The sequence below is a fragment of the Bombina bombina genome, chromosome 10 (genome assembly GCF_027579735.1).
Source record: "Bombina bombina isolate aBomBom1 chromosome 10, aBomBom1.pri, whole genome shotgun sequence".
Lineage (NCBI taxonomy): Eukaryota > Metazoa > Chordata > Amphibia > Anura > Bombinatoridae > Bombina > Bombina bombina.
The window spans coordinates 27,207,032-27,222,048 of record NC_069508.1 but is presented as its reverse complement, the minus strand read 5'-3'; the positions used below and the strand labels follow the sequence as shown (position 1 = coordinate 27,222,048).

Sequence of the window (15,017 nt, the reverse complement as noted above, 5' to 3'; positions counted from 1 at the left end):
ATCCACAAATCCTATGGGTGAATTTTTCAATATGTGCTCAGATCCAATATGCTCTTTTTCCGATACAGAAATGGTGTAATGATTAAAGGGACACTGAACCCAAAAAAATTATTTTGTGATTCAGATAGAACAGCAATTTTAAGCAACATTCTAATTTACTTCTATTATCAATTTTTCTTTGTTCTCTTGCTATCTTTATTTGAAAAAGAAGACATCTAAGTTTTTTTGGTTCAGACCTCTGGACAGCACTTTTTTTATTAGTGGATGAATTTATCCACCAATCAGCAAGAACAACCCAGGTTGTTCACCAACAATGGTCCGGCATCTGCACTAACATTCTTGCATTTCAAATAAAGATACCAAAAGAATAAATAAAATTTGATAATAGGAGTAAATTAGAAAGTTGCTTAAAATGTCATGCTCTATCTGAATCACGAAAGAAAAAAATTGGGTTAAGTGTCCCTTTAAGATGGTGATTGTGACTGATGTAGCTGAAGTCATAAAACTGGTGTTAAACAAGACCGGAAAGATTGGAATCTACCCCTATATCTCAATCATTTTATAGAAACTGGATAATTCCCATGGGAGAATTTATTGAGTTCATAGTGTAGACAAGTAATTATATGTAATGTTTAAATGTAGCTGATTTGTACAATAGAAAAATTCTACAAATGAAGAACAATGTTTTTCTTTACCTCGAGTTCCATATACTGAAGATAAATTATCCAGCACCATGAAATTAGGTGTCAGGTGAATGTATTTCCCTTGTTTTCCACAGCCACCATATTGCAAAGTATAAGGGTTGTCTCCGTAGTTCAAGTAATAATCAGCAATGATAACATCTGCCTAATAAAATCAAAGATGTAAATAAATATGTATAATGTCAGTCTTATTTTAACTATATTGTCCTTCTTTTACCTAATACAAACATCCCCACAAACACAAACAATATAAAGAACCCCCATGGAGCATTATTAGGAGTTAACTGAAAACAACTTGTGAGTCAATGACAAGAGACATATTTGCATGGCCACCAATCACCACCTAGTTTCCTGTAGTGCATTGCTGCACATGAGCCTACCTAAGTATGCTTTTTAACAAAGGATACAAAAGAACAAAGTAAAATGTATTAATAGAAGTAAATTGAAAAAAAATCTTAAAATGGCATTCCCCCTATCTCAGTGTTTCTCAGGCGTTTAGATACCCTATAGGTATAAATCTCCTGGAAGTAATTTCTACTGTATTAATATCCACAAAATGAAAGAAAGAGAATCCAAAAACAGCCAATTTAATTGCTAAGACATGCTGGACATACACAAGATCATATAAAATAAAAACATCACCTTATGTAAACAGTATTTGGAGTCTCCGAGGTGACCGGTATTTCTGGATGAGGGACTGTATAGTATCTAATTTTATAATTACAGTTTACTGCTCGATGTGTTTTATTTTAATGTTTCTATCATTACAGTCGTCACCATTCTATACTTTATTGTATAGAACGCTGGATTAAAATGCAGACATTTAATTGCAAAAGAAAACACATTAATATCTAAGTCAGCGTTTTCATCTTTTAACCGTGAGGACACTGCCCTTTTGCAGACAGCTCGTGCTTTTTCACAGCACTGTTCTTGTCTCTTTCATGGACTTGATGTGTCTACTCCGCGGTTACCCTGGGTTGAGAAGCCGTGCTCTTTCTGAAACATGAAACTTTTAATGTTCATGTCTGTCCTTTTAAAACAGCTATTTAATCAAAGGGACAGAAATATTTAAAAACTGTCTATCATGAATCTAAAAGAGCACTATTTAAAAATGCCAAAATATTTTTTGTTTGAAAAATAATTATTTTGATTTTGAAGCTAACACGAAGTGTATGTCCCTGTACAACTGAGTCTTAAGGACTGATTGCTCATTGCTAAACAAAACACCCACCTCACAAGCAAAAACATAAATACATTTTAATACATATAACAAAGGAAAATAATTTAGCTTAAAGTGAATGTAAATCCTAGCGTTTTACAAACGCTAGGATTTACTATTGAAACAAATAAAGGGTATAAGATACCTCATGTAGAAAGCTCCTTTATTTGATTCAATCGATCGTCGCTCTTAGCTCCTACAGCAGAGCACGGCTAAAAAAATTTTTGGCTAAGAGGTGACGTTTTCACCTCTTAGCCAATAGCCGTGCGGTAAATCCAGCTCCCATGGGCGCCAAGCCGGATTTACCGCACGGCTATTGGCTAAGAGGTGAAAACGTCACCTCTTAGCCAAACATTTTTTTAGCCGTGGACTGCCGAAGCAGCTAAAAACGGCGATCGATTGAATCAAATAAAGGAGCTTTCTACATGAGGTATCTTATACTTCATGAATGAAAGTGCCCTTTATTTGTTTCAATAGTCAATCCTAACGTTTCAAAAACGCTAGGATTTACTTTTCACTTTAAACAGATAGTGAAAACAAAATAAAACAGTGTATTAGAAAACTAATAGAATACAGTGTTTTATTTTTTTTATACCACTTTGTTCCTTTGAAGGTATAGATAAAAGCCCAAAACAATAAAGACATAAGTCTGCCTGTCTATATGATGTTCAAATTGAATCAGAACATTTTGTAATCTTGGTTAAGGGTCAAATGCGCTCTTCAAAGGAGACAATAACAACATAATTAAAAACATCTGATTCACTGAATGATATTGGCAGGGACTGCAGGCTGTGTTGTCTGACATTGTGCCTTGTTGGTGATATTAGTAAAAAAAGACAATTAATATTCTGATGATAAATTTAAATGGTTATAGGACCAGGTCACTAGATAGTTATGTAAAAGTAAAAAACTCTCACAGAAAATTTTTAAAAGTTTATGGGCTAGATTACAAGTGGAGTGCTAATTTATTGTGTGCACGCAAATGGGCAAATGTGAAAGTAGCTGGTTATTGCTACATGTGAATATGTGTGTTTATATGTATGTATATATACTGTATACTGTAATACATATATATATATATATATATATATTTATTATATACATATTTAGACATGTATATGTATGTATATATACTGTATACTGTAATGCATATATATATATATTTTATCCCTTTCCAGTCAATATTTTATAATATTTATATGAATACTTTTTGTCAGATAGTGTATATATGAGTGTAACTGTTGTATTTATGTTGATTTTACTGCAACTTTTTTTTTAGTCCTAACCCTTTTCGCAAGGTTTTTAGTTGCACTTCCCCGAGCGGTCGCATTTACTTTCAATGTGTGAGGCGGGTCTCCCAGGGGGGCGCTAGAACATATAAGGGGGGGGGGGCACAGGAGAAGTGACACTTTGCACTATCCATCAGTGCAGCGGCACCAGGGCAAAAGTGCTTGGGGGGCATCCAGTCTATACATAGGTGTGTGTGCAGAATGTGTACAATCCAAATGCTGGGGAGCCTTTTATTAGTCATGTATATTATTACTATTGCTTATTACTTAGTTACTTTGGGGGGGGGGCAACAAAAATGTTTGCACTAGGGCCCTTTGTTGAGTAAGTCCGCTACTATATCCTATAGAAACCACAAGCAGCAGCTGACTTTGGCAAAACATAGAAGATTTTTTAAGAGCTGATAATGACACTTTTCATATATCCATATATATTGGTAGAATAAAGCAAAAGGCAGGAAGTAGGTGGAAGAATGCGATGAGGTTGAAATCGTGAAGACACTGCATTGCGTTTGTTCTCTTGATCTGTAATTTGCATATAACACAGGAGTAACAAAATGCAAATTAAAAGAGCTATATGTGAACCGTGTCTCAAATGTAAATTCAACAAATAAAAACTTAAAATAAATAATATTACAATTACAAAAAAGAAAGTAACGTTTATTATGGGGGGGCTCTCTTGTAAATTTGGTCGCAGGGGAGTCCCACTGATTAAGACTGGTCTAGTGTCACACTAATAGAAGGATTAGCGTGGCAAATTCCAGAGCCTGCGCTAAAAGACCTTCTCCTTTAGAGCAGATGGGGGCCGCGCTAATCTGACCTTCTACACTAAATCCCATATTCCCCTATTGGCACGGCCCTGGACTCTGTGCAGAATATCAGATTAGCCTGCACTTCATAATTCAAAATTACTTGCAGGGACCAATCAACATACATGCCCTTTGCTAACCTCCCCCCTCCCCCAACTATCATTTTGTTTGTTCTTGATTGTATATTTCTTTTTTGGGGATTATCAGTGGCGTCACTAGGGTTGGTGTCACCCGGTGCGGTAAGTTATGGTGTCGCCCCCCCCCCCCCCCCCCGGAAAGCAGACACACACAAAAACACAGGCACACACACATACAAACACTCAGACACACTTAAAAACATACTCAGATGCACACACAAACACTCGGAAACACACTCAGACACACACACACAAAAACTCAGACACACACTTACAAAATATGTAAACTGCACTGCATTAATTATGAAGCTCATGCCTAGAGCTGCTCCCTGGCTCAGCAGAGCATCAAATGAAAAATAAACAGAGCACTCTAAAAATAAATCACTAAAGAAAAGGTTTAGGTGCAAACTATGAAAATTCTGCTCTCTGACTCTGTTCTAAGCCTGTCAGTGCACAGCCCCGGGCCGCGTGCCTACCGCTTCTTATGGCCAATCACCTCTGCACTCTGCCCACCCCCAGACCCCCGCCCGCCCTCCTACCTGTTCAGTGTGCACTTAGTGTACCGTAACCGTAATGGTCTGGTGGGCATCATACGTGGCTCCTTCACTTTAAAGACAGGGTAAAACAGTCATGCGGTCAGGTGCCAGGCATCCCCTCATGATTTGCCAATTCCCGTTTAGAGAGACAGCACAGCAGTGAGTGACTCCACTGCTCCACATGTCACTGAGCAGTGAGCACAGATAGGCAGGCAGGTTTAGGCTAGCAGCGCAACTTTGCAAGCCCCACGGCATGCCCACAACATTCATAGCGAAATTGGGCAGGGGAGAAGCAAAGTACAAACAAGCAAAAGCAGCCGGGAAAACTAGGGGCAAACAATTGTGTGTCTACAACTCTATGCATCTCAACATTGTATTTCTTTGAATTTCAATAAAATGTAAAAAAAAAAAAAAAAAAAAAAAATTTTTTTTTTTTTTTTTGGTGTCACCCCCTGGAGGGTGTCACCCGGGTGCGGCCCGCCCCCCCCCCGCCCCCCCCTAGTGACGCCACTGGGGATTATGAAATTAGGAGATTAAGAACGTAGATAATTATTTTGTGCTGTTTTTGGGAGGTAAAAATTATGAGTTTCTGAGGTTTTAACAGCAGACAGATTTTAGGATTGTAATCACTAAAATAAACCACTGACAATATTGGTTGATGTTCTGAAATCTTATCTGCCGAAAATCAAAAAATCAAAGCAACCCAATTGTTTGCAGGGGACACTAAATATAATACTGATACCCACCTATGTGATATAATATCAGGTGCCACCACATTAACTCCATTAATCTGAGACTCCCATACTGCAATAAATCATAACCACAACTCCTTTTCTAACCCATTACCTCAAGAATCTCCCTCCTCATTCACATTAACCCAATGAAAGCACAGCATTTAACCCCTTCCTTACATTCACCAGTGTAGGTTCTCTGTAGTGATTGGCAGTAAATAAAAACATCTCACAATTGTATTTTCAAATAATAAAAATTTGGAGAGCAGGAGCTTATTTTGATTTGGGGGTTGAACTAATGCGGTGGAGAAGTGAAGAGGTTCATTGATTTTAGGTGGGTATCAATATGTAACTTCAGTTGGTGAGGGAACCTAGTTAAATGCACTAGGAGTTCCAAATGGTCATGTAGGGTTATGAAAGGGTTAACTTGTGCTGAGGGGCATTGGGCAGATTACTGGATAATGGACAGAGAATAGTTTAATAGCAATGTGAGGTTACAGTTGGGTTTAAGCATCAGGGAAAGGATTAATGCAGCAACTGTAAGATGTGGGGGAACAGAAATCCCAAAATATAGGAATAACACTAGCTCCTATATTATTTAGTAGCCAGTGCTTATTGCTTATGGGTTTAAAATGTTTTTGTGAGTGAGTGATATAGAGTCTATAGAATGGTTAAAATGTGCATACAATATTGTGATTGATGCAGCAAAGGAGACCTGGTATTAAGGATAAGGACCAACAAGTTAGTCTGCTCAGAATACTTTTATAATGTTGCTTGTGACCATTTACGAAACCCAAATATTTTTCTTTCATGATTTAGACAGAGCATGTCATTTTAATCAACTTTCCAATTTACTTCTATTATATAATTTGCTTCATTCTCTTGATATCCTTGTTTGAAAAATGTATCTAAATAGACTCAGTAGCTGCTGATTGGTGGCTACACATAGATGCCTCGTGTGATTGGCTGACCCATGTGCATTGCTATTTGTTCAACAAAGGGTATCTAAAGAATTAAGCATGAAAGAAAAATGTTGGGTTTCATGGCCCTTTAAATTCTGCTAGGGGATTAATCTGCAGAGTATGGAGTGTTTAACATTTGAAACCATTACAAATACAATAGAAAAAAATAATAAATCGGTGTACTGCTTTATTCCACAATATACGATCTTCAGAGAAAAGATGTTCATATATTGTTTTTTGCTTGAACATCTTGAAATGTATTTATACATTAGCCATTATGAACATAAATACGGCACAATACAAATAAAGATAGATTCCATATAACACGAAATACACACATATTTCTTACCTTGTTATAGGTTTCAGTTTTTGGCCTTGCATAGTTTTTGCTTGATGACCATGTTTTTGGAATTAGGATTTTGGCATCCTTTATAAAGAGCCTTTTCTTCGATGCATAAAATAAATAAATTGTAGCTTCATTTAACATATTCTTCAGCATAGAGGAATACAGAAAAAGCAAATTAGAACAATTAAAATATTAATACTTGATCGCTAAAAATATATTATTGTAAATCCATAACTGTTATACTTTTTGAAATGTCCTTTTCTTAGCTGCAACAAACAAAAAACATTAACCAAGATTACAAGTTTTGCGGTACGGCTATACCGCTGAAAAATTGGACATTGCGCGCGGGATATGCAGGTCTCCCCTATTACAAGTCGCGGTGGTACAGCTATACCGCTAGCATTATAGCCTTTATGCAACTCTCCATTCCGCACTCAAAAAATGACTTTTGACTGTGGGATTTTGAGGGTCTGCAACTCCTGACCAAACCCAACCACCTTGATGTTAATTGCATGATCATCATGGTTGGTTACTTACTTGGTTACGTAAGGTTGGTCAGAGAAGGCAGCGGTCTTCTACACACAGACACCAGCATCACGCTGCCGCACAGATCAAGGAATTGGGATGGGTCATGACTCATAGTTGACTGCAGGAAGCTTGCTTCTTCCCTCACTTTCCCGCAACTAAGCATGGTGCCGCATGGGTCAAAGAGGAGTGAGGACCAACATTCATCTGTCCTACTCCTTCCTCCCCTCCGCAAAATGGGTGGCAGACACTGCAAGGGCCAGTCACGTACATCAGTGTCCGTGTACGGACACCTTGCCTATCCCTGATCCGCCGCCAACCCTCATTGCCAACACTAAATAAACCAATTAACCCCTATACCGTCTACCCCCACATCGCCAACACTAAATAAACCTATTAACCCCTAAACCGTCTACCCCCACATCACCAACACTAAATAAACCTATTAACCCCTAAACCGCCATCCTCTGCATCGCTACTACTATAATAAACCTATTAACCCCTAAACCGCCATCCCCTGCATTGTAAATACTTTATTAAACATATTAACCCCTAAACCGCCACCCACCCACATCCCCTGACCAGGACCGGCGGTGACGTCAACATCCAGCACGGAGCCTCCTCTTCATACGATCTCCACCGCACACTGAAGCTTGAATGTAAGGTACCCCTTATATACTATTGGCTGAAAAATTCAAATCAGCCAATAGGATGAGAGCTGCTTAGATCATATTGGCTGATTTGAACACAAACTTGACACCTTAAATAACTCCATGTGCGTGAGCACAATGTTATTTATATGCAACACATGAACTAACGCCCTCTAGCTGTGACAACTTTCAAAAGCATTCAGATAAGAGGCAGCCTTCAAGGGCTTAGAAATTAGCATATGAGCCTACCTAGGTTTAGCTTTCAACTAAAAATACCAAGAGAACAGTAAGCAAATTTGATGATAAAAGTAAATTAGAAAGTTGTTTAAAATTACATGTCCTATCTGAATCATAAAAGTTTAATTTGGAATTCACTAAATGATGCACATTGCCTAAGCTAGATATTGGTTTCGCAATCTACAGAATGTTGGACAATGTTTTCACAAAGAAAACTGTAATCTCCTTTAAAGAACACTGCTTATTAGACTTGTGCACACAAAAAATAGTTTTTGGACAAATTCTTCGCTATTTAGGCCTGCGCTAAAGGATCTTCTCCAGCGCACTAGGGGATATTTGTTTTATGAGAATGAAATGAATATCTGCGTTTTTGCTACAAATTCACATTCGTAACTAAGGGAATCCCCAAGCCTACTGTTTGTTTATATGCTTTTATTTATTTATTGAAAGGGTTTTTATGTCCCATTAAAGGGATATGAAACCCATTTTTTTTCATGTTTCAGATAGCGCATGTGATTTTAAACAATTTTCTAATTTACTTTTATTATCAATTTTTCCTCTTTCTCTTTTGTTTAAATCAGGGATGTATGCTTAGGATCTGGCCTATATATGGCAGCAGTTTTGCAAGAATGTTATCCACTAGCATGCCCCGCTAACTTCCCCTGAACGCCTATAACTATGTCACATCTAACCTACATTCCCCCAGCTCCGACTCGCTACCTCCCACTGACCGCCTACAACTACGTCAGAGCTAATCTACACGCCCTCGGCACCACCCAGCAAACTCCCCCTGTCCACCTACACCTACGTCACACCTAACCTACACTCCCCCTGCTCCACCTCGCTACCTCCCACTGACCGCCTACAACTACGTCAGAGCTAATCTACACGCCCTCGGCACCACCCAGCAAACTCCCCCTGTCCACCTACACCTACGTCACGCCTAACCTACACTCCCCTGCTCCGACTCTCTACCTCCCACTGACCGCCTACAACTACGTCAGAGCTAATCTACACGCCCCCGGCACCACCCAGCAAACTCCCCCTGTCCACCTACGTCACACCTAACCTACACTCCCCCTGCTCCACCTCGCTACCTCCCACTGACCGCCTACAACTACGTCAGAGCTAATCTACACGCCCTCGGCACCACCCAGCAAACTCCCCCTGTCCACCTACACCTACGTCACGCCTAACCTACACTCCCCTGCTCCGACTCTCTACCTCCCACTGACCGCCTACAACTACGTCAGAGCTAATCTACACGCCCCCGGCACCACCCAGCAAACTCCCCCTGTCCACCTACACCTTACGTCACGCCTAACCTACACACACCTGGAACGCCCAGCTAAGTCCCAAATACCACCTACACTTACGTAATGTCTATCCTACACTCCCCTGGAACTCCCCAGCTAACTACCACATACTGCCTACTGTCAGAAAATACCTCACTATAATAAACTATACTAAATAGTAAAGTTCCCCAATATAATACGCCGACTACCGGAGGGTTGGCAAAACCTTGCCGTACTTGCCGGGCTCCTGGAAGAGTAGGCTTGGGTTAGTTTGCAGGTTTTTTTTTTTGCGGTTTAGGGTTAATAGTGTAGGGTACTTGTGGTGGATATGTGGTGGCATAGGGGTTAAAAGGATAGGTACTTGCAGTGGGTATGTGGCGGTATAGGGGTCATTAGGATAATACTTGTGGTGGATATGTGGTGGTATAGGGGTTAATCAGATATCATGAAAATCTGGCCTGTTATGGGTTCTTGAGGACTTTGGTTGAGAAACACTTAGATAGAGCATGCAATTATAAACATCTTTCAAATTTACTTATATTAGCTCATTTGTTTTTTTTATCTTGGTATCCTTTGCCTACCTAGGTAGGTGGTGATTGGTGGCTGCACATATATGCATCTTTTCATTGGCTCACCTAGTAGTCAAAGTAGTGCATTGCTAATTTGTCAATAAAGGGCATCACGAAATGGAAGCAATTTTGATAAAAGAAAATTAGAAAGTTGTTTAAAATTGTATGCTCTATCATGAAAGAAAAAAGTGGGTTTTATGTCCCTTTAAATCATTTAATAGTAACATTTACTTACACCACTATGAATAGACACATACATAAAATATAATTTTCTTTTTGGGCTTACCTGAATGTTCTCAATAATCCGAGCATCCTCACTTGCATGTGGATTAATTGCAATTACTATATTCTCATATCCTCCATCATGAAGTTTCACCAGAGATGTTGTAGCGAAAGGAAACTCATGGAATAATAATAGTAAAGATATAAAACTCAGTAGGGCCATTGTATCTTTTTTTCCCATACGCTGCACACTGGCATGTTTAAGAACAATCTATTTATATAAATTTAGGGACCAAAACCTTATCTCTATTTTCAGTAGAACTAAATTATATTTGCTTTGATCCTATTGGTGGGCATATAATCAGTGGGTGGAAGTCTTGCTTTATAAAAAAAGTAATCATAGCTGTGTCAACTCGTAAAACAAAATGTTCATGTATTTTAATTTTACTATGATTCAGGGAAAGCAGTCTGTAAATTTTATAGTATAGGTAGGTTTGTCATCTGTTTTTGTAACAAAAAATACAGAATATCAGAATAAATAATTCTCTAACCTTGAAGCAAGAGGTTTCACTATATAAATACTGGTAGCCATCATTTTACAAGTTTGGGGGGGGGGGGTCATATTTGTTTTTATTAAGAATTTAGCATTAGTGCATACAGATAAAAAAAAACAAAGAACATAATGACATTGCTCAAGTTACAAGTGTTTTACACAATAACAATAGGAATAATGTAGACAAATAATATATATAATATGCATTTTGGATTCTTAATTTTGTAATTTTATAAAATTAGCAAACAATAAGATATGTGTCTTGATGTCGTCTCTTAATACTAATCGGTTGCGGTATGCAGGAAGTGATTATGTGCTGTACCCAAGTGAACATAGGTCAGATATTTAAAACTATAGAGTTTATAGATGGATCATTAATCAAGGGGGGGTAGCGTTTGTGAGGGTCTTCAAGAAACGTTCCCAAGTGCATTGTAATTCTATAAATTGATCTCTATTTCCAAATTTAAAGGAACTATATTCTTCTAATTCAATCAAATTTGATACCTTATATCGCCATAGTGTCAAAGTGGGGACCTCTGTGGATTTTCAATTTTGTGAAATGAGAACTTTCAAACTATTTATCATTATTTTCAGTAGAGGGCGGAAATGCCTCTGGGGTAGTTTAATGGACTTATTTAGCAACCATATCATGGGGTCTAATGGTAGGAGAGTTCGAAAAATGTCTTCTATTTCTTTTATTACGTCTCTCCATAATGAATTAATTTGGGAGCACCACCACTACATGTGGCCCACACCGCTTCCCACGTGCCCACAACGCCAACAGCAATTGCTAGTTTTAGGGAATAGTTTATTGAGCCTTCTAGGAGTCAGGTACCAACAATGTAATATATTGTAATTTATCTCTAAGATGGAGGAAGAGGATGAGGAGGACTTTGTATTATGAAAAATATTTGTTGCAATCTGAGGGGTTATAATCACCCCAAGTTCTCTTTCCCATGATTCGATCGAATGTGGTAAGTTACCGGGTGGTGGTTGGGTGATAATCTTGTAGATATATGAAAGACGGTGTTTTGACCGGTGGGTTTGAGTTAAATAGTTTTTCTAGATTAGTTAAGGGCCAAGTCATATTCCACGAGTGTCGGTGAGATGTAATGTAGTGATGTACTTTTCTGTAAGAGAACCAATTATTAGCCCAAATGTGTCCTTTTTGAATTAACTGATCCTGTGTGCAGATTAATTCATCTGTCACTAGGTCATGTACGTGTATGTCTGTTGGGGGGATATCATCAAGTATATTCCTAACCAATTCTCTCAAGGAGAATTCACTATTATAAAAGATTGAAGTTAGCGGACCTGGGCAGGAGGTGAGGTAAAGATTTGTCTTATTTATGTTGTCCCTCATTTTTAACGTTTCTTTAGTAAATGGGTTTATTGTCTGGTTAACTGTTTGTGAGGAGTTTAGGTCAGCATATGGAGGGAAGATGCAAGTGCGGGTTTAGATTTTCTTCTAAGGTAATCCATCTTTTATGGCCTTTATGTATTATCCAGTCTAGGATTCTCTGAAAAAATATGGAGTGCCTGTAAGAGTTTAAATCTGGTACCCCTAGCCCACCCATTGTGGTTGATCGAGACATAATGTGTTTGTTTATCCTAGGAGGTCGCCTGTTCCAAATGAAGGAGCCATATAATTGTTGAATCTGTGAGATATAATTAGGAGGTAGAAGGATGAGAAGCGTTTCTAAAATATATAAGAGTTGCGGGAAAGCATTCATTTTAATGGTGTTAATTCTGCCCAGCCATGAAAGATTATTTTTATTCCATGAAGAAAGATCACCCAATAGGACTGTTTTAATGGGTAAATCGTTTAATTTAAATAGAGCCTCATGGTTATCTGCTAATGGAATACCTAAGTCCCGTAAGGAATCCTTGCACCATCTGAATAGGCATAATTTAGTGATTTGGTTTTCTAAATGGGGCGTGAGTTCTATTCCTAAAGTTTCCGATTTGGTTTTATTAATCATGAAATTTGTAAGTTTGAAAAATGAATCCAGCTCCTTCAATAAGGGGGGAATCGAGTTTACTGCGTCTGAAAGGGAGATTTCTCTATTAAGTCTTAGTTTTGTTGCTAGCGTTTCTATAAGGCAAGTAAAGAGCAATGGGGACACACCGGGCAGCCCTGCCTAGTGCCGTTGGTGATATGAAATGTGCGGGATAGGGTACGGTTAAGAGATATTCTGGCGCAGGGGGAGTTGTAAAGTGCGAAAATTCTATGAAGTGTTTTATCTCCTAACCCGAAGGCTTGTAGGGTTGCTTGCAAGAAAGGCCAACCAACCCGGTTGAAGGTCTTTTCCGCGTCGGTAGAAAGCCAGATTGAGGAGATGTGCTCTGTTTTGGCATGCCACATTAAGTGGAGATTACATATTGTGTTATCTTTAGCTTCGCGACTAGGATCAAAACCGACCTGGTCTTGGTAAATTAATTGGGGGAGAATTAAATTTAATGTTCACTAAAATTTTTGCAAATATTTTGATGCCGGAGTTTAAAAGTGAAATTGGACGATAATTGGCAATATGTATCTTGGGTTTATGCGGTTTGGGAATTAATGTTATGTTGGCTTGAAGTGCTAGGGGAGGAAATTGTGTATCTCCTTTAATTCTGTGAAAATAGGCTAAAAGATGTGGGGCTAGGGAGTCTTTAAAGGTGGTGTAGTAACTATTACCCATTGCATTTGGGCCAGGTGCTTTCCCTGACTTTAAAGATTTAAGCACTAATTGAAGTTCTGTAATGGAAAGGGGGGCATCCAGACTATCTTTTTGTTCAGCAGTTAGGGTAGGCAGATGTAATTGTGATAAGTATTCTTGAATGTCAACCTCACTTGGGGGCATAAAGGACTGATTAAGATTATATAGGGATTCGTAATATTGTCTGAATTTGAATCTGCTATATCTTTTGAGGTATGCCAATGTTTCTCTGAGTCGTCCTTTATGTCTAAAATATATTGACTACAAATGTTTCTTTTAAGCTGCCTAGCTAAAAGTTTGCCCTGTTTGTTGGTGCCTTTTTAAAAAGTCTTTTTAATAAGGAACAATGCATTGCGTTTAGATTCTAAACCTAAGTGGAGATTAAGTTGCCGTCTTTTATGCTCTAGACTATCAAGTAAAGAGCGATCCTTAGGGAATAGTTTATAAATGTCTTGGAGTTAATTTATATCTGACAACAATGCTGACAGGTGGGTGTGCTGTTGTTTAATTTTGGCGGATTTCAAGGCTATCAGTTCTCCCCTGACAACACATTTATGTGCGTTCCAGACATGTTGTGGACTTATGTTAGGTGTGTCATTTATTTCAAAGTATTCATCAATGGTTTTGTAGATTTGGAGTTTAATCATGGGGTCCTTTAGTAGGGATTCATCTAATTTCCAAATTCGATCTTCAGTTATTGATGACGACCATCTCAAGGTACAGCTGATCATAGCATGGTCTGACCATGTAATAGGGGAGATGTCCGTTAAGTAATATGGGCTAGGCTTGTGACATCAATCATGAGATAATCAATTCTGGAGTAAATCTGATGGGGGTGTGGAAAAAAAGGTATAGTCCTTAGTGAGTGGATAGTGTATGCGCTATGCATCATGGACAGCCAGCTTGATCAAATTAGATTTTATTAATTTTAGTGTTTTTTGAGGTATTGACAACAAGCCTGACGAGCAATCAATACTTGGGTCTATAGTGAAATTGAAATCCCCTCCAACTATTAAGCTACCTTTTGCAACTTCAATGATTTTATTACACGTGTGTTGGAAAAACCGAGAGTGGTCAGTATTTGGGGCATACATTTTCACTAGGGTAATCATCTTGTTAAAAATAATTCCCAATAGAATCAGGTAGCTCCCTACTTTATCTCTAGTAATTGAGTTAATTTTAAAGGGAAGAGATTTATTAATTAGGATGCAGACCCCATAATGTTTGGTGGAATTAGAGGCAAAGTATGCTGGACCGAATTTTTTAAAGGATGAATGTGGTTCGTGACCTTTCTTGAAATGGGTTTCTTGAAGCATTACGATGTGACATTTAAAGGGACATGACACCCACATTTTTTCTATCATGATTTAGAAAGAGAATGTAATTTTAAACATCTTTCTAATTTACTTATATTATCTAATTTGTTTTATTCTCTTGATATTCTTTGCTGAAAAGCATATCTAGATATGCTCAGCAGCTGCTGATTGGTTGCTGCACATAGAAGCCTTGTGTGATTGGCGCACCATGTGCATTGCTT

The 15,017-nt window shown here is 38.3% G+C and overlaps 1 protein-coding gene across 1 annotated transcript in view; it reads right to left on the bottom strand.

The window, feature by feature from the left end:
• Nucleotides 1-6,983, bottom strand: part of LOC128641104 (calcium-activated chloride channel regulator 1-like) — a 58,684-nt gene extending 51,701 nt beyond the window's left edge. Inside the window, exons 1-2 of the mRNA XM_053693680.1 lie at nt 6,731-6,983; nt 696-846 (exon numbers count right to left, since the gene is read on the bottom strand). Coding sequence (XP_053549655.1) covers nt 696-846; nt 6,731-6,880 — 301 coding nt within the window. The 5' untranslated portion in view covers nt 6,881-6,983. The remainder of the gene's footprint in view (nt 1-695; nt 847-6,730) is intronic.
• Between the last annotated feature and the right edge of the window lie 8,034 nt (nt 6,984-15,017).